At 45.0% G+C, this 18,916-nt stretch overlaps 1 protein-coding gene across 1 annotated transcript in view; it reads right to left on the bottom strand.

Annotated features, from left to right (window-relative positions):
* The window catches only part of LOC109416999 (uncharacterized), a 91,478-nt gene extending 82,666 nt beyond the window's left edge, over positions 1–8,812 (bottom strand). The window contains exons 1-2 of the mRNA XM_029876584.2: positions 8,071–8,812; positions 7,151–7,350 (exon numbers count right to left, since the gene is read on the bottom strand). Of these exons, the coding sequence (XP_029732444.1) occupies positions 7,151–7,350; positions 8,071–8,192 (322 nt within the window). The 5' untranslated portion in view covers positions 8,193–8,812. The remainder of the gene's footprint in view (positions 1–7,150; positions 7,351–8,070) is intronic.
* Between the last annotated feature and the right edge of the window lie 10,104 nt (positions 8,813–18,916).

The raw sequence follows: 18,916 nt of genomic DNA, 5'->3' as shown, positions 1-18,916 counted from the left end.
TGGTTGCGCCAACAGGTTCTTCGTCACAGCTTCCAGCTGAAAGAATCATCTTTAAACAACTACGAAGCGCTGCTGTTTTTTGTATTGGGCAACATTACAAAACGTACGTACAAACGTAAAAGCAGCTGTTTTATTGGTTGGGACTCATATTCGATTTGCATATATTCCGACAAATCTTCCAGAGTTGGATTAAATGCAATAAAAAAACTAATCCAAGTAATTTCACAGCACAGAGATGGATAGCTGTAAAGTGTTTGTGTAGTAGCTATATATCCCACTTAAAGTTTGTTTTGACAATAATGTTTACATCCGACAGGCCGTGTTGGTCTAGTTTCTTTATTACAGCTTCAAGCTGTATTAATATTAAATAACGGCCTTCAAAACGTTGCTGGTGTGTAGATTTGTCAGTATTACGAATTGTACTGTATAGTAGCTGCTTGTTTTGTTAGTGGGGGCTCATATTCGATATGTTCAAGTTTTCACATCTTCCGGGAAATCTCCCGGAGTTGGAATAGAGTAAAATAAAGGCAGTCCCAGTAACAAGTGATTGATATCTGAAAACAGAGTTCGGTAGCTGTATGGTGCTTGTTTTGCAGTCGTGTATTAGCTTATGGTTTATATTTGACTAGCTTTTATCCGATTATTACACAACAGAAAGCAAATGACTGAAGCTTATGCGCTGAAAATGTTAGTTGGGACATTCTTACGCACATTTATTCTCGGACTTTTCCGGGTTCTTCTCTACACTTTCCCACATTCTCAATCCTACTCTAACCTGATCTTTGCTTTTCTTCTTCGGGGCTCCTTCTTCTACCACCTTTCACCACCACCTGATCTCCTACGAAGGCGGCTTTCCAATCTCTGCGCTTCGGTGACCTGCGGGATAGCGATGCCGACTTTCTCAGGCCCTTCTGGTCTTCGGGTTGCCGAATACGGCGATGGACTCGGTTGACGGCGGGACTTGTCCGAACTTCCCAACAAAGGGGGGGGGGGGTAGTCCAAATGGGTCACTGTCCTTCATACTTGGTCAGCGACCTAGACCATTCGTGTCCCTGTCTCATCATTGTGCCTGTTAACCCGGCCATCTTTATTTTTTTATCGTCATTCCTTCCAGGCTCCCAACAAGATCTGCTTGTCCATCTGGTGGTGGGTTTTGGAAGCCAGTGGCGTACTATGGTGGGCTGTTCAAAGCTTGAATTGGGAGTCGCGAGTTCGAGTCTCACCGGAGTACGTGGATTTCTTTGCATCATTCAAATCTCAATTTGTTCATCGAGCACATATTCTGCTGTGCACATGGATGTCAAAGCATTTTCAACGGTGTAATTTCCCACATGGCTTGGTCAGCCAAAGCAAAATTAAGAAATGTACATAAAGTTAATGTTTAGCAAGCATAAACGGTTTTTGTAGGGGGCCCTAAAATAGCCCCCGGGCGCCCCTTAGATCCGGCTCTGGCTATATCTTATGCGATGTAACTTTCACGTATCTTTTACGTATAACGCGACCATAAACTTCTTTATATGTACGTGTAAATTGGTTGTCTGAACGATTTCTTTGATCTCGACTATTAAGAGGCAGCTAAGTAATCTGAACCCATCTTGATAAGTTCAGCTGCCATACGATTCTTGCGAAATGCCTTATCATCTCGAGCAGGTTAATGCCTTCTTAAGGACAAGCTCGTTGGAATCCCATAATGGTTGCAGCAATGGCCGAATTTTGCATCTACTCGCGATTTTAAGCGCACAAACCTCATAAAAAACTACACCAGCACACCGAATCTTCTTATTTCTAACTTATCACAGGTGAGCAAAAGCAAAATAAAAGATACACTATCGTTAGAAGTTTGCTTCTTGAGATTTGTGCAGCTGAGGTTCTGATGCAATAATAAACTAGGGCTCCAATACGTTTGTTCTTAACTTCCCTATGCATGGGAGTTGGTTCATTATATTCTTCTGCTGTACTTTCGTTGTCATTTATAAGCTCCCTTGAACCATGCCATGCCTTCATACATTGCACAATTCAGGTGTTCATTGAAGTAGTGCTTTCACCTTTCAATCATTTCGAGTTCATCCATTAAGAGGCTTCCATCTCCGTCCTTGCACATTTCAGCTCGCAGCACAAAGCCTTTGCGGGTTTTGTTGAGCTTTTGGCATTTGAATCTCACAACAAATTGCAGTAGTGACTTTTTTTATATTGTTTTGACCTTTCTAATGTGTTATCATTATTTTCACATTAGTTTTCATTGTTCAATGGACATTGATTACATGGTTTTATTTGTCAAATAATGGAATTGGCTGTTGTATATATTGCACTTATTTACACTCCCGTTCAAAAGTTTGGGGTCACCCCCTCAAAAACATGACATTTTTTTAGGCCCATATCTCCGCCAATTTGCGTCCGATTTCAAAACCCTAGGCTTCATTCAAAAGATAATAAGTGGAAGAAACTTTGAACATGATTTAAAAGAAACTTTTTCAAAAAAAATTGTATGTAAACTTAACCCAGAGTTGCCAAATTTTCTAAAAAATGAATGTAAACTTACGGCCGTGTCGCTGGAAGTTGGGTCGACCAAATTTTAAGATGAGAGCGGTAATATGACGCATTTTCTATTAGCTTTCAACTGATTATTACAGAAGTTAGCTAAAAAATCTAGAAAAAGTTATTAAGTAAATTAATCCTTGATGTCATCGACCAAAAGTTTGGGGTCAAAATTTTTTGAAAAAGTTTCTTTTAAATCATGTTCAAAGTTTCTTTGACTTATTATCTTTTGAATGAAACCAATCGGACGCAAATTGGCGGAGATATGGGCCTAAAAAATGACATGTTTTTGAGGGGGTGACCCCAAACTTTTGAACGGGAGTGTATATAATACTAAAATTGTGCCTTTGTACATTACTTATAGAAGACTCCAAATTCCTCTCTAAAAATTAACGCAAAGACCTATACCCAGGCCCGGATTAAGGATTGTGGGGGCCCGGGGCCGAGCGATTGTGAAGGCCCCTCGGAGGTACAAACGCGATGAGCAATACAGTTTTTATTTATTTTTGTGCAGTACTTGAATCAAAAATGGTTTTTGTGGGGGCCCCTAAAATGTGGGGGCCCGGGGCCCAGCCCCCCCCCCCTCACTCCCCCCTTAGATCCGGCCCTGCCTATACCGATATCTTGGATGATCCCAATTTTGGGAATTTTGTGAGGAAAAACATCCGTTGGATAATATTTTCTTTCATTGACTGCCGATTTTGAATCACCTGTTTTTATGGGAGATTTATGCGATTACATTATATGAACCTTAACCTTTGAGGACGCGCGCCGTTGTAAAAAGTACAACACCACCAAAAAACCTCGCTTGTCGTATACAACGCAAGCGCGGTGCAGTTCTAAGATCCAACAGTTGCTGCAAATTCAGTCCTCTGTTAGGGAAAATGCATATATTCGTATTTGGGGCTTCATTGACAACCTAGAACATCCTGAACACCATGAAATTTACAAAAAAGGAAATAATTGACATACCAGTTGATCTAAAAGCTGAACTTGGATGTGGGTTACGTTCATATGTATTCATTTAACCTTTGCCATGAATATCAAAAGGTGTTTTATATTCTGGGATGTTCTAGGTGTTCCAAACTGTCCTATAGTGAAGTCCTTCAAATCTACAAGAATTATATTAGGGGGATTCACTAAACAGCGTCAACCGATTAAACGACGCGATCACCAAGGCAATCTTTGATTATTTCATTCGCAAAATCACGAAACATTTCAAATAAGCAGGAAATCATGGCTTACGCAGCAATTTAATCTGTTTAGTGAGTAACCCTATTATGTTATTTTCACCACAAATAATAGCGTTGCATACCCTACTGGGATTCGTGAAGTTCTTATCCTCTACAATGTCATTTATGGGCACTACAGGGATGTTACAGGTCAGCCAAACTACCTTGGAGCTCAGAACTTCAGGTCTACACTCGTAACAGTAGCCATATCTGTTATACTGAGTAACGTTACATATTCAACCGCAGTTACTGGAGCAATCTGAAATCTACTAGCTTATTACAAACCTTTTGGACATTCAGGATCGTCCAAACTGTTCTATAATGAAGTCCTTCAAATCTACAAGAATAACTTTAGGTGTTTTCGCCATAAATAATAGCATTGCATAATCTGCTGGGATACGCGAAGCTCTTGAAATCTCTAATGTCATTTAGAGACATTACAGGGATATTCCAGGTTAGCCAAACTACATTGGAGTTCAGAACTTCAGGTCTACACTCGTAACATCAGCTATATCTGACATACTGAGTAACGTTTCATAATCAATCAAGGTGACTGGACCAACCTGAAGTCTACTATATATTATTATGAACCTTTGGGACAATAGGCTAATCCAGATGACCCCCAATTGTAGAGGCGCTTGGTGAGATAAGGAGAAAACCGTTTTTTACATAAAAAAGTCATTTTTTGTTGTCAAATTTTACTCATTTTTTGCTCTACAAGTTGCTATTTTCCATTTGCAATGGCTTCCATTATCATAATTCTTGATGCCAACGCCGACAGACATCGGATTGGCCAGCTAACAAAAAATCCGGAAGATCGCCCGCCGGAGGCATAGCAAGAGCTCCTCATATTAATCACATAAATTGTTCGTAAGTACCTATCTGATCTGAACGCATCTGAAAGAGGAGTAAATTTTCTTTCCAAAAAGTACTCGTTTGTTTCTCTACGATGCGGAATTCGATACGAAAAAGTGAAAAAAGTGCACTTTGCCTATGCTGCGCCATGGCACTTTTTTGCGGAGACACGTTTTTCGTAGGGTTCTCATTCCTGCCACCAGATGCGGAGGGATCGTTAGCTTCCGTTGGATTTACCTATAAGAGTCGTCCAAAATATCCTGACGTTCAGCTCTTGATAGTAACAGTAGTTATTCTCATAATAAACTTAAAACTGTAATCTGTAATCGGCATATCATGAGTTATTTCAAGATTGTTTTGAGATATTCCAGATCCACAACACTACTCCGAAGACCATAGCTTCAGATCTACACTTGTGATAATAGTTTTTCCACTACGTTGAATAGTGTTACATCACAGACAAACAGACGTAACACTCTTCAAAACGGCTTGGTACATGCATTTTACGATCAATTCAAATTTCATTTGATTTTCGCGATCGTTCCACCAGATGCGCTAGTGTTCAATCGCTTTGATGTTTGCCAGTGTACACGTTGCTAAATGATGCAAACGAAAATTACAGGCAATTTGTGAAGTAGTGTGCGTGTCAGCAAAACAACAAATCGAAATCCATCATGGCCGACAGTGTCGCGCGCGGTTCTACCAACAGTTGGCAGTGTGCTCATGAAAATGACACCGGACAAAAGTTTTTGATGGATTTCCTCTAAGAGTTACGTCTGTTTGTCTGTGGTTACATAACCTACTGTACTTACCACAGTAGTTGGAGGAACAATAAGCGTTGTTATATATTTTTGGGATATTATGGGCTTCCTTACTTTTATGAAGCGATAAAAACAACCACTGTGACATGAGGCGATTTCATTTCAGATAGTAATGTTACACAATAATATTTTTTGATAATTTAGCTATGTCGTAGTCTCTGGTTGTATTCTGTGAGCTCCAGTAAGCATAATAGATTATGTAACATAACTCTATATAGTCAAAACAGAAACTGCAATTGTTGTAGATGCTAGATATTAAACATCCTAATAGTTTGCATGGCCCCGGATTTATTGGACATGATAAATTACAAATCGTAGCTTTGTATAATGAAGGATGCCACCGTTACACCCGTAGACTTTAGAGTGTAATCTCAAGAGCGGTTTGGATGACCTAGGATATCCCAACAGATCCGATACTGTCTATTGAATTTGAAGAAGACTTACTGGACATGATAGATTTACAAATAGTAGCCTTGTATAATGAAAGAAGTTACCGTTACATCCGCTGACTTTAGGATCTAAACTCAAGAACAGTTTAGATGACCAAGGATATCCCGACTGATCCGATGCTGTCTATTGAACTTGAGAAAACTTACTGGACATGATAGATTACAAATAGTAGCTTTGTATAATGAAAAAAGTTACCGTTACAACCGTAGACTTTAGGATCTAAACTCAAGAACAGATTGGATGACCTAGGATATCCCGACTAATCTGATACTGCCTTTTGAACTTGTAGAAGACTTACACGACATGATAGATTACAAATCGTAGCTTTGTATAATGAAAGAAGTTACCGTTACACCCGTAGACTTTAGGATCTAAACTCAAGAATAGTTTGGATGACCTAGGACAGGACCCAACAGCAAGGATGGGAACACTCACTTGCAAAGAGTTACACTCACTTGAAGTTTTCTCAGCTCAGAAGCGTGCTATCAAGAAACGATGTATTGAAGACTTTTGCCTTGTGGTTTCGTCTAAAACTTTGCCGAATGGAGTAGGGGTCGCACACGCATACCGAAGTCGTGAGGGAGCTTCGAAGGCAACTCTCCACGAGGTGAATGTAAATTACACTCACCTCGTGGAGAGTTGCTTTCTCAGCTCTGTCACGACGTTGGGATTCGTGTACGACCCCTACTCCATTCGGCAAAGTTTTAGACAAAACCACAAGGCAAAAGTCGTCCATACATCATTTCTTGATTGCATGCTTCTGAGCTGAGAAAATAGCAAGTGAGTGTAACTCTTTGAAAGTGAGTGTTCCCATCCCTGCCCAACAGATCCGATACTGCCTATTGAATTTACAGAAGACTTACTGGGCATGATATATTACAAATAATAGTTTTGTATAATGAAAGAAGTTACCGTTACATCCGTAGACTTTACGATCTAAACTCAAGAACAATTTGAATGACCTAGGATATCCAGAAAAATATTCTGAATGATATTCTACCCTTTTTATGCTATTGAGCACCAAAATAACAGAAAAATGTAGAAAAAGTTCCTTAATAACGCTTGGAAAAGTTCCGGCTTCAAAGGTTTAAAAGCCATTCAGCATTATTAAATAGGGAAATCCATAACATTTCACTGCAAACAAATTAGCGACCTCGTTTAGCACCCTTTCCCCGCGCAAAACAATCTGTTACCGCTGTATACGATACACTTCCAATGGGCAAACAACGCCGTATTCTATCCACCCGACTTACTCACCTTTCTGTATTGCTATCTCTAGTCGGCGGTTCTCGCTGTGTACCACCGACGTGATGTACGATATGATGAACAGCCACATTACCGTCATTAGTATGGCCAACCACAGGCCGAAGTTTTTGCAGTCGATGTGCGATCCGGCCACCGCTGACCGATGGTGATCGTCATCGTGTCGGCCCGAGTTTGTCCTTGTACGTGTTTTTCTGAAATGTACGGTTGAGACGTGAGCGAAGAAAGTGGAAAATTGCCGGTATAATACGCCACGATCATATGCGGATCTAGGAGGCGCAAGAGAGCTGAGGTGTGCGGACTCAATTATTTTGGTCATTCAATTTGAGCACGTACGTTTTCTTCCAGTGCTCCCCGTTGTTGAGTTGCTTATCTCCATGGAGATTTATTTCAAAGTGCACGCATGAACTGCTTCACACAAAGTTTAAACAGATGAATAATAGCAAAAGTTACAATCAAACGTATATATTCAGCTCGATTGGTTCTATATGGGCTTGAAAGGATAATTTGCAAACATTGGGCATGTTTTACACATAATTTTCGTACAGATAAACGTTAGAAAAATATGTTTGTGTCAGATGGCAAAGTTTGTGTGTCATTTAACGTTTCGTTTGCTTTAGCGTGACTAAGCAAACCGAATTTGTATCCTGGCACACTTTGATAATTTTTTAGGTTTGGCAGCAGCCTGGCTGCTGTCAAATTTCAGTCCGCAATCCTCAGCAAGAGAGTATCCAAATCTTTCTGGGTGCTCTAGAACCTTCAAGGCTGAAGGTGGTTGAAGTGTTCAGTACCTAAAGAATGGATCCCGAGGGATCATTTCAAAACTTGTTCGCTCCTGCCTTCTAGATACGTCTGTGATGTTTCTAAAAATAGAAAAAAAGAGAAAACACGCATCTCTCGATCTCAAGACTAACCTTCGCACTTTCCGTTTCCTCTGGTTGACGATCTCCGGCAGTTCAAGGTCTGACAGACTTTTGGAATCGTCCGACAACTGTAGCAGTTTGAAGGACTCATTCTTTCGTTCCCCGTTCATCATATTGCTATCGGAATTTGGTTCCCGTTTTTATTTATGAATTACTATATCTACATCGATCTCTGGCGACACTACGCCAAACCGAATTCCACTGGACCGACGTTCTACGTATATTTACAAGGACGGAGATCTTACGTCCCTACGCAAGGGAAATCACAGCTAGTTTACTCATTTTCTCCCAGTACGATGGATTATTGCACCGCTTAATTGACTTGAAGCAAATCGTGAACAATCTAAAAGGGTCACTTCACACGCTTACCTGAACCCAATCGTAACTTCGAGTTCCCCAAAGCGTATTTTATTGCACTTTACATAATATAAAACCCTGTGTTTCCTCAAATTATCTACTGATAACCGCGAGACCGCCGTATGAACCGAAAAAAAAAACAAAAGCCTCAAATTTATTACAGCGTGCACGTCACGTCAATGGTAATTAAAATTTATCAAGCGACTACGAACGAATTGGATCGACGCGGTTCTTCCGTTCTTATTACACACAATAACAAACCGAGTTTGGTGTTCAAAACAAAACTACGAAAGAATGATACAAAAAAACATACATCTGTCTCGCGATTGGTACAATGACTATTAACCGTGTCCGACGAAGGACGGACGGCTCTATGTTTTGCAATGGTAATTAGATTCCGCCAGACGACTTTATTACGATTAAGGTGTCGAAAGGGAATGCGAAACAAGCAGGCGTAGAGAAAGTGTCAAACAGTGCACGACAACCATTTGGAGAATGGTTCTCTATGGTATGGATGATATGCTATATGATGTGCTATAGTTGAACCATTCAGATGGCTTGACAGCAAGACAAGTGGTGCGAACTGGTTTGTTTTTTGATGAGGCGTTTGATTTGACAGTTGGACGAACTGCGATTTATGCTTCTGTATTCTGCTTGGCCATTTCAGGAGGGTTACCCTTAAGGGATCCCATAATTCCTGAAGGCTTCTCAAAAAGAACTCTTGGAGAATTTCTTGAAAGAACTTTTGTGAAAATTCTTAATAGAACTTCTGAAGGATTCCTACAAAGAACTTTTGGAGGATTGCCAGATATTACTTCTACAAGATTCAAATGAACAACACCAGGCGGGCTCCCACAAGGAACTTCTGAAGATTGGCAGAAGGAACTCCTGGAGGATTCCCAAAAGCGACTCCTGGAAGACTCCAAGAAACAATTACTGAACGATTTCTCGAATAAACTCCGGTAGGATTCTCTTTAGGAACTCTTGAAGCAAACGTAATGAGAAATATTGGATAAATTCCAAAGACGAATGAAGTTAGAATCCATTAACAACTCTTGGAAGTGTTCCAAGAAGGAGCTTCTGCTGCACAAATACCAAAAAAGAACTCTTGCGGAAAATCTTCAAAGAACTCCTGGAAAAACGATAGGATTCAACAAAGATTTACTGGAAAAATACCATAGAATCTCCTAACTAATCCACCTAGCGGTGATGGCGCCTTTCTCGTGATTTCGAAAACACATTTCAACACGACTCAAGTGACATGTTGATGAACATGTCGCATTTTCATACGTTTAACAGAAATCCATTTCATGGCATCAGAGATCATATCGTTTATCTAGCTTTTGATTTTTGAGCCTTAAACTCTTGAGAAACAACCGCAATCTTGACTTTTGAACCGCCATTTTGGATTTGAGTCCGGAAGCTCGGAAATTCAGGTCGCCATTTTTTGAATTCCCGAATTCTTCCCCATACCAGATACACCCATATTGAATGGTTTTAGAGCCCAAAACTCCATTAAACAGCCACAATTTTGAATTTTGCGACGCGATCTTGGATATTCTGGTCGCTATTTTTTAACTCCGGTTGTCTTCCCCATACCAAATATACCCATATTGTACAGTTTTAGAGCCTAAACCTCCATTAAATAGCCGCCATCTTGAAGTTTACGCCGCCATCTTGAATTTTGAGATGCTATCTTGGATATTTTGGTCGCCATCTTGAATATTTTAATCGTCATTTTTGGACTCCAGACTCCTACAACTCCATTAAACAGAAGCCATTTTGAATTTTGAGCTATCATCTTGGATTTTCGACCGCCATCTTGGATATTCTGGTTGTTATTTTTTGAGTCCAGATTTCTTCGCCCAACCAAATATACCCATATTGCATGGTTTCAGGTCCTAAAATTTCATTAAACAGTCGCCATCTTGAATTTTGAGACGCCATCTTGGATATTTTGGTCAATTTCTTGGATATTTCAATCGTCATTTTTGAACTCTAGACATCTTTCCAATATCAAATATACACATATTGTATGGTTTTAGAGCCTAAAATTCCATTAAACAGCTGATGTATCACAAGATAAGCCAGATAGGAAGGTAAGATCTTCGACAAAAATGTTTAGGATAACGAGTACTTCTAGGTCATGAAGAGTATACACGCTCAGAAAACCGTTCTGATAAACGTGAGCAAACAAACGCAAATGTGAGAACAGGCAAATATACACCGTGAACTGGAACTAGTTTCAGCTGTCAATATGGGCGTTCTAGAAAACGTGAAATCTAGTTCACGGTGTACATGTCTTATTGTTGTTATCGTTGCTATGCATAGTTCCCGTTCGTTCCCGTTGCCGTGATTGAGAATTCACGTATATCGGAACGGTTTTTTTTGCGTGTTGTTCAGAATTTCACCACCACGTGCCGCTTGTGTACATTAGTTACTTCCGGTACGACTTTGGTGGGATATAGCACGAGATTGAAGCCAGATAGGAAGATGCGATCTTCGGCAAAGTTGTTCAGGACTACGAGTACTTTTAGGCGATGAAAACCATAGTTCGGAATTTCACCACCATGTGGCGCTAGTGTACATAGTGACTTCCGGTACGACTTTAGTGAGCTATATCACAAGATAGAAGCCAGATAGGAAGGTAAGATCTTCGATAATAATGTTCAGGATTACGAGTACTTCATGAAGAGCATAGTTCAAAATTTGACCACCACGTAGCGCTAGTGTACATAGCTACTTCCGGTACGATCTTGGTGGGATATAGCACGAGATTGAAGACAGATTGGAAGATGCGATCTTCGGCAAAGTTGTTCAGGACTACGAGTTCTTCCAGGTCATGAAAAGCATAGTTCAGAATTTCCCCACTACGTGGCGCTAGTGTACGTAAATACTTCCGGTACGACTTTGGTGGGATATAGCATAAGATTGAAGCCAGATAGGAAGGTGCGATCTTCGGCAAAGTTGTTCAGGGCTACGAATACTTCAACGCCATGAAGAGCATAGTTCCGAATTTCACCACCATGTGGCGCTAGTGTACATAGTTACTTCGGGTACGACTTTAGTGAGATATATCATAAGATTGAAGCCAGATAGAAAGGTACCATCTTCGACAAAGTTGTTCAGGACTACGAGTACATCCAGGTCATAAAGAGCATAGTTCCAAATTTCAGCACATCGTGGCGCTAGTAAGGGCCTGTCCATAAACTACTTAAACTTTAAGGGGGGGGACGGGGGGGTCTGGCCAAAGTCTACGGTCCATACAAATTTCGAAAATTTTGTATGAACAAAAGTCTACGGAGGGGGAGGGGGGTCTTTTTTTTTTTTTTTTTTTTTTTCCTTCTAAACCATAGGGGGATAATCTGCACAACAGACACCCTAACAGAAGGTTAGGGTAGTGTAGGTCTGACAGGCCGTCTTCTACAACAAAAGTAAAATCCAGGACTACTCTCTCCTCGTACCCACTAAACCATTCCTATGGTCGCCAAACCCTACGTCTCTCCGGAACCACCAAGAAGGTATTGCTTCAGAGAGGGGCTAGTGCACATCGCACCCACAAGGTTAGCTGCGTAGCCTGCAGCAACGAACATCGATGGCTCGCTTTGGAGAGTCCATCACGGTAGCATGCTGGCGCTTAGCCAGTTTCCCGAGTGGTCCTCGCCACTCCCTTTGTCCTCGGAAGGCGGGCAGGGTCAACCCCGCCCGCGCCCTACTGCTGAGCGGACATCAAGAACTGATGCCCACGTGCAACCCGATCTGACCTGCCCGCAAAGGAAGGGTATCACTACCCTTCAGGCCCTATCAGATGCACCCGTAGGTTGCAGACAGCAGGATCTCACCTACCCCGACCCTTGCCGGGGACCCCTTTCCAACCGCGGGCTCGGATCCAACCCAGTAGACCGACGCCACGACAGCACCACTACCGGGACTTCCTCTCCGCGGCCACTTAATCGTTGTAAGGGTCGATCTCGACCGCAGGGCACCGGTATGACCTACGAAGCCGACTCCGAACCCCTGGACCACCTCTTGTACTGCATCTGGACTAGCCATTCTCCGAGTCCACGCGCCACCTCCTCTGTAGCTCCCAGACGATGTGGGTAATAGCCGTTGAAACGGCGTTCCAGCCAAACTCATCCCTACACATCCTCTGGACCAAGTTGTCCGGAGTTGTGTCCTCCCCGCATGTGGCAAGCATGCGGTCACGCATTGTGCGAAAACGCGGGCACACGAACAAAACGTGTTCCGCCGTTTCCTCTAAACCATTGCACACTGGGCATTCGGGAGAATCCGCATGCCCGAAACGGTGTAGATACTGTCGGAAGCAACCATGTCCTGTAAGGACCTGTGTCAGGTGGAATGTGACTTCCCCATGGCGCCTATTAATCCAACTATCTACCCTCGGTATCAACCTATAGGTCCACCTTCCTTTGGTGGAACTGTCCCACGCGCGCTGCCATTTGACCATAGAGGCCATCCTGACAGTCCTGCGTATGCCTCTTGTGCCGCGCATTTCGAAGCACTCCATGTCCTCACTGATAAGAATGCTGATAGGCACCATACCAGTAATGACGCAGAGAGCGTCGTGTGACACGGTACGGTACGCGTTCGCAACCCTCAGGCACATAAGCCTGTAAGTACTTTCCAGCTTCCGTCGGTAGCATTTAGTACTTAGCGCGGTGCCCCACGCCGGGCCGCCATACCTAAGTATGGACGTAGCAACACTAGCCAGAAGCTTGCGTTTACTGGCGTACACCGCAGAGCTATTGGACATCATCCGGGACAGTGCCGCAATATAGCTGTGGAGGCTCTTTTACAGGCATAATCGACGTGGCTACCGAAGGTAAGCTTATCGTCGATCATCACGCCCAAGTGTTTGACGGAGCGCTTTGACAGGATAGTACAGTCCCCTACACTGATCTCCGTCTGCTGCTCCGACTTCAGGTTGTTAACAACCATCACCTCTGTCTTGTGGTGAGCCAGCTCCAGTTTCCTGGACCGCATCCACGCCTCCACAACCTTGATCGAGTGGTTGGTAGTCAACTTTACCTCCTCGATCGTTTCACCGTAGACTTCGAGCGTAATGTCGTCGGCAAATCCGACAATCACCACTCCCACTGGATACTCTAACCTCAACACCTCGTCGTACATGACATTCCATAACACCGGACCCAGGATGGAACCTTGCGGGACTCCTGAGGTTATGTGAAAGCACTTCCGACCCACCTCCGTGTCGTAGACTAGTACACGATTCTGAAAGTAACTTCCGAGAATCTTGTACAGGTACTCCGGTATCCCCAGACGCAAGAGCGCATCGGCAATAGCAGACCAGCTGGCGCTATTAAACGCATTCCTTACATCCAGAGTCACTACCGCGCAAAAGCGAATTCCCCTCCTCTTAGGCTCGAGTGCTTTCTCGGCGGTTTTTGTAACCGACAAGATAGCGTCTACGGTGGACCTCCCCTTCCGGAAGCCGTACTGGTTACTCGAAAGACCATTTTCGCCCTCGGTGAACCGCAACATTCTATTGAGGATGATCTTTTCGAGCACCTTCCCCGCCGTGTCAATCAAGCATATTGGTCTATATGCCGACGGGTCTCCGGGTGGTTTCCCCGCCTTTGGCAATAGTACCAGGCTCTGCCTCTTCCAAGCTTCTGGGAAAACTCCCTCGTCCAGGCATTTCTGCATAGCAGACCTGAACATCTCGGGAGCTTCTGCAATAGCTACTTTTAAGGCCAGGTTCGGAACTCCGTCCGGACCTGGGGCCTTACCTACGCTAAGGGACTTAGCTATCCCCGCAAGTTCCACACCGGTGACCCTCTCCTCATCGCCAGCCCCAGTCCCCGGCTGTCCTACGAAAGGAGGCCAAGGACTAGGATCATGACGCGGAAAAAGTCCTCCAATGATCCCCTCCAACATATCTGGAGATTGCTCTGTAGGAGCCATCACACCTCTCGTCTTGGCCATAACGATCCTGTAGGCGTCACCCCACGGGTTCGTATTGGCACTCTGACAGAGACCCTCAAAGCAGGCCTTTTTGCTTGCTCTTATCTCGGTCTTAAGCGCGGCTTTTGCAGCGGCGAACACCACCCGCCGTTCGTTTCGCTCTTCCTCTGATCGTGCTCGCTGCATCCGCCGCCTAGCCCGTAGGCAGGCGCGGCGCAGGTCCGCAATCGCGTCGGTCCACCAGTAAGCCGGTGGCCTCCCATTTCTAGGGTGGACTCGCCTAGGCATGGTCGCATCACACGCACGTGAGAGCACCGCTACCAGCTCGTCGCCATCTAAACCGATTAAGTTTCGCTCACGGCGGAGCGCCTCCCTAAATACCCCTTCGTCGAAGTATGATGTCTTCCACCTGCGAGGGCTTGGCCTTGGCCTAGCCGCCTCTTCTTCTATCCGCTGTCTGCTGTTATTGTAGTCGATACTGTAGCGAACCGCCAGGTGGTCGCTGTGAGTGTAGCCATCATCTACTCTCCAGTTCGAACTACTTGTTAGGCCAGGACTACAAAAGGTCACGTCAATAATTGACTCCGCTCCGTTTCGACTAAAGGTACTCTTGGTACCGACATTAGCCAAGTCGACATCTAAGATGGCCAGTGTTTCTAGCAGGATCTGACCCCGCTGGTTCGTGAAACGGCTTCCCCATTCCACGGCCCAGGCATTAAAGTCGCCCGCTATTACCACCGGCCTTCGCCCTGTTAGCACGGTCGTTAGGCGGTCCAGCATTTGCGTGAACTGCTCGATCGGCCACCGCGGAGGCGCATAACAGCTACAGAAGAAGACCCCGTTTACTTTGGCGACCACGAAGCCCTCATAGGTAGTAGACACCAACTCCTGAACGGGGTATTTACCCGTCGTCCATATCGCCGCCATTTTTCTGGTCCCATCCGCGACCCAGTTGCCGTTGCCGGCGGGTACTCGGTATGGGTCCGATATGATGGCGATATCCGTCTCCCACTCAGAAACTGCCTGACAAAGCAGTTGCTGAGCCGCATCACAGTGGGTCAGGTTCAGCTGCGTCACCTGCACTGTGATTTGTTGTTCACTGCGGCTTTCTTGAAGGCCGGGCACCTTGGACCACCCATCGGATGTCTGTTGTTCGAGGATTTCCCGGTACAGATCATGCAGATGGGCGGACTCGTGCAGCTTTGGGCCTTATGACCTTCAGCGCCGCATCGCCTGCACAGTTTGCGCCTGTCGGGGCCTTTGCAGTCCCACGACTTGTGTCCTGGTTCCAGACACCTGAAGCAAACCTCTGGTGGCTCGTGGAATGTCAGGTGACATACACACCAACCCACCTTTATGCTCCCTACTTTAACGGACTTTTTGACGTCCGCCACAGGTAGCTGAACCAAAGCTATCTGTGTCCCTGCTGGCCCTTTCCGTAGCTTAACGGCTGCGGCGGCCACCTGCACATCGCACTGTTGCCGCAGTGCCGTGACGAGCTCTTCCACTTCGGTGATCTCATCGATGACCTTGACCTTCAGAGTCGCCTCATGTGTCAGAGCCCTCACCTGCACACCCTCACCAAGGACCTCTTCTGCCAGCCTCTTATAGGCGGCGCCCTTGTGCTCCTTCTGGCGCTTCAGCTCCAGGATCATCTCGCCCGTACGAGTACGTCTAATACTGCGTACGTCGGCTCCAAGACCCTCAAGCTTGGCGTCGCTTCGCATCATCTTCAAGACGTCCGAGTACTTGGACTGTTCCGTCTTGATGACGATAGCGTCGCCTTTCTCGCGCTTGGCACCTGCCCTCCTACGCCTTGGCTTGGCGTCCTGCGCTACTACCTGCGGATTCGCCTTCTTCTTCCTCTTCCGCTCTACCTTCGTCCAAGGGGGGTCCTCCCCTTGGATCGCCCTACTCTGTGGCTGTTGAGGGCCCACTAGCGGTCGCAACCCCTTGTTCCCATCGTTCCGGGACGGGCCAGCCTTTTCAGGCCCACCCTTCCCAGCTTTCCGGGAACCCTGGCTGGGGTCCGACCTTCCGGCATTATTACCGACTTTCGGGGTAATGATTCGCCTGGCCTTGCGGGCACCGCCAGGCAGCTCCTCGCCTGACGGTTGCCTCGCCCGCTTCTGCGATTGCTTGCCCCGTTTGTCGCGAGCAGTCGCTTCCGCCTTATTCGGACTTCCTGCGAAGGAGAAGGCCTCCGTTTGGGTAAACTTCGGCACTTTCTCATTTGCAGGCTCCGCTGCTGCAGCAGTCAGCAACGCGAGTGCCGCGTGCTCCTGCTTGGCATCGTCGATCGACGCCCTAAGTCGAAGCAAGGCTGTTTTCAGGTCCTTGCTTATGTTCGACTTAGTGGACGCAAAGTCGATGATTTTGCCAAGCTGCTGCTCAGCCACCTCTATTGCGGACCGTCCTTTGGATCCTCGGTTGACGGCCCTCAACAACCACGCTCCGTCCATAACCTCCACCGGCTGGCTTGCCGGGAAGTGGACTGGAGCACCCACGCTTGAGCTGCGTACGCAACTCCCAGCGCCTATCTCCTCACTTCTCCTTGTCGGAGATCTCATCAACCCGCTTCTTGCGAAGGGGTTGATCCCACCACTATTTCCACCTAGATTCTGATTTTTAATTGACTTCATGATTAAATCCCACGAGTAGCACGGGAAAGAATGTCCACCACGCCAGAGCCCTGCATTAACGCGGTAAGGGACAGCTTACTGTGGGGGGTGCCCAGGTACCCCACAGGCTCCGTTAAAGATCGAGCATCTTTTTCACCCCCTCGATCACTCATTCCTCAGCACGGGTCGCTTGACACCTTGAATTGGGGTTAGTAGACCTATTCTTAGCCGGCGACTAAGCGGCTGACTCGCAAGCGGGGGGGGGTGCGTCAGGCCCCAGGACTTTCGTCCCTGCTGCCTCAAGGGGGAGGGGGGTCTGAGATACCCCAAAATGAGTCTACGTAGTTTATGGACAGCGCCTAAAGCAGGTTCCGGTACGTTTTTGGTGGGATGTAGCACGAGATTGAAGCCAGATAGATAGCTGCGATCTTCGGCAAAGTTGTTCAGGACTATGAGTACTTCCAGGTCATGAAGAGCATAGTTCAGAATTTCACCACAACGTGGCGCTAGTGTACATAGTTACTTTCGGTACGACTTTAGTGGGATACAGCACGAGATTGAAGCCAGATAGGAAGGTGCGATGTTCGGCAAAGTTGTTCAGAACTGTGAGTACTTCTAGGTAATGAAGAGCATGGTTCCGACTAACACCACCACGTGGCGCTATATCATAAGAATGAAGCCAGATAGGAAGGTGCGATCTGCGGCAATGTTGTTCATGACTACGAGTACTTCCAGTTCATTAAGAGCATAGTTCCGGATTCCACTACCACGTGACGCTAGTGTACATAGTGGCTTCTGATACGTCTTTAGTGAGATGTATCACAATATTGAAGCCAGATAGAAAGGAACAAGTCTAGTTCCCGCATTCAAGGATCAAGGATCATTTCAGGAACACTTTCTCCAAGAATATCTACAGAAATACTTTCCACGAATGTTCATGGCGTTTTTCTAAGAGATTCAGTTCTAGTAGAATGAAGGTTCCAGTATAATTATTGCAAAAGCTTTGTTCTCTTGGCAGATTTTCGTTTTCGTGAAAAATGTAATGATAATTCACAAACAAGTTTTAGCAAAGATATTCAAATAATGTTGTGGCTCCAACTTCATATTTATTAACCAGAATAGTATATCAAACCTATGACCATCCGCAAATAAAGAGAACATGCGATAAACTGTGCCTCGGACTTCGGCACTCTGGAGAGGAATTTCCGAATTAATCACTGCATAAATTTCTGAAGAAATCTTTCGAGGATTTCGCGAACGAACTCTAGGAAAAAATTACGTAGCAATCCCTGCAAAATATATTCCGAAAGCATCACTAAAAAGCTTTCCTAAATAATCAATTGTGAAGTTTCATAATGAATCTCTGAAAGAATCACTAAAATTTATCGTAAATAAATCAAGACTTCGTCGAAGACACTAAACCTCTATCAAACAACTTTTCATGCCTAAAATAATTTCGATCACGAAATTAGGCCTTTGGAAACAGTGTGGGATCTCAGAAGCCTTTTATATAATGGCGTTCCGCCAAATTTTGTTAACATTTTAATGGGATTAATGGGGTTTCAGGGACGCTTAAGGGAGATTCAGGGAGGGGGTCTCAGAAGTCAGAAGCGTTTCTAAGTATTTCAGAGGCATTTTAGAGAGTTTCAAAGGGTTTCTAGAACGTTTTAAGAGCATTTCTAGTGGTTTTAGGAGCGTTTGATAGCATTTCAAGGGGATTTTATGGTACATTTCAGGGGGTTTCTAGAACTTTTTCAGAGTTTCAGTGTACCGTTTCGAGGTACTTCAGGTCAGGGTCGCATAAGGAGACCCTTAAATCAAATGGGTTTCATGGGGCATTTCAAATGCATGCAGTGGATTTCAAGAGCAATTCAATGGGATTACGGAGGTGTCAGGGGTTCAAGGGTTTTTGT

This window comes from Aedes albopictus, chromosome 2 (assembly GCF_035046485.1).
Source record: "Aedes albopictus strain Foshan chromosome 2, AalbF5, whole genome shotgun sequence".
Lineage (NCBI taxonomy): Eukaryota > Metazoa > Arthropoda > Insecta > Diptera > Culicidae > Aedes > Aedes albopictus.
Note: the sequence above shows the minus strand (reverse complement) of the source record. Positions and strands in the feature narration are given on the sequence as shown.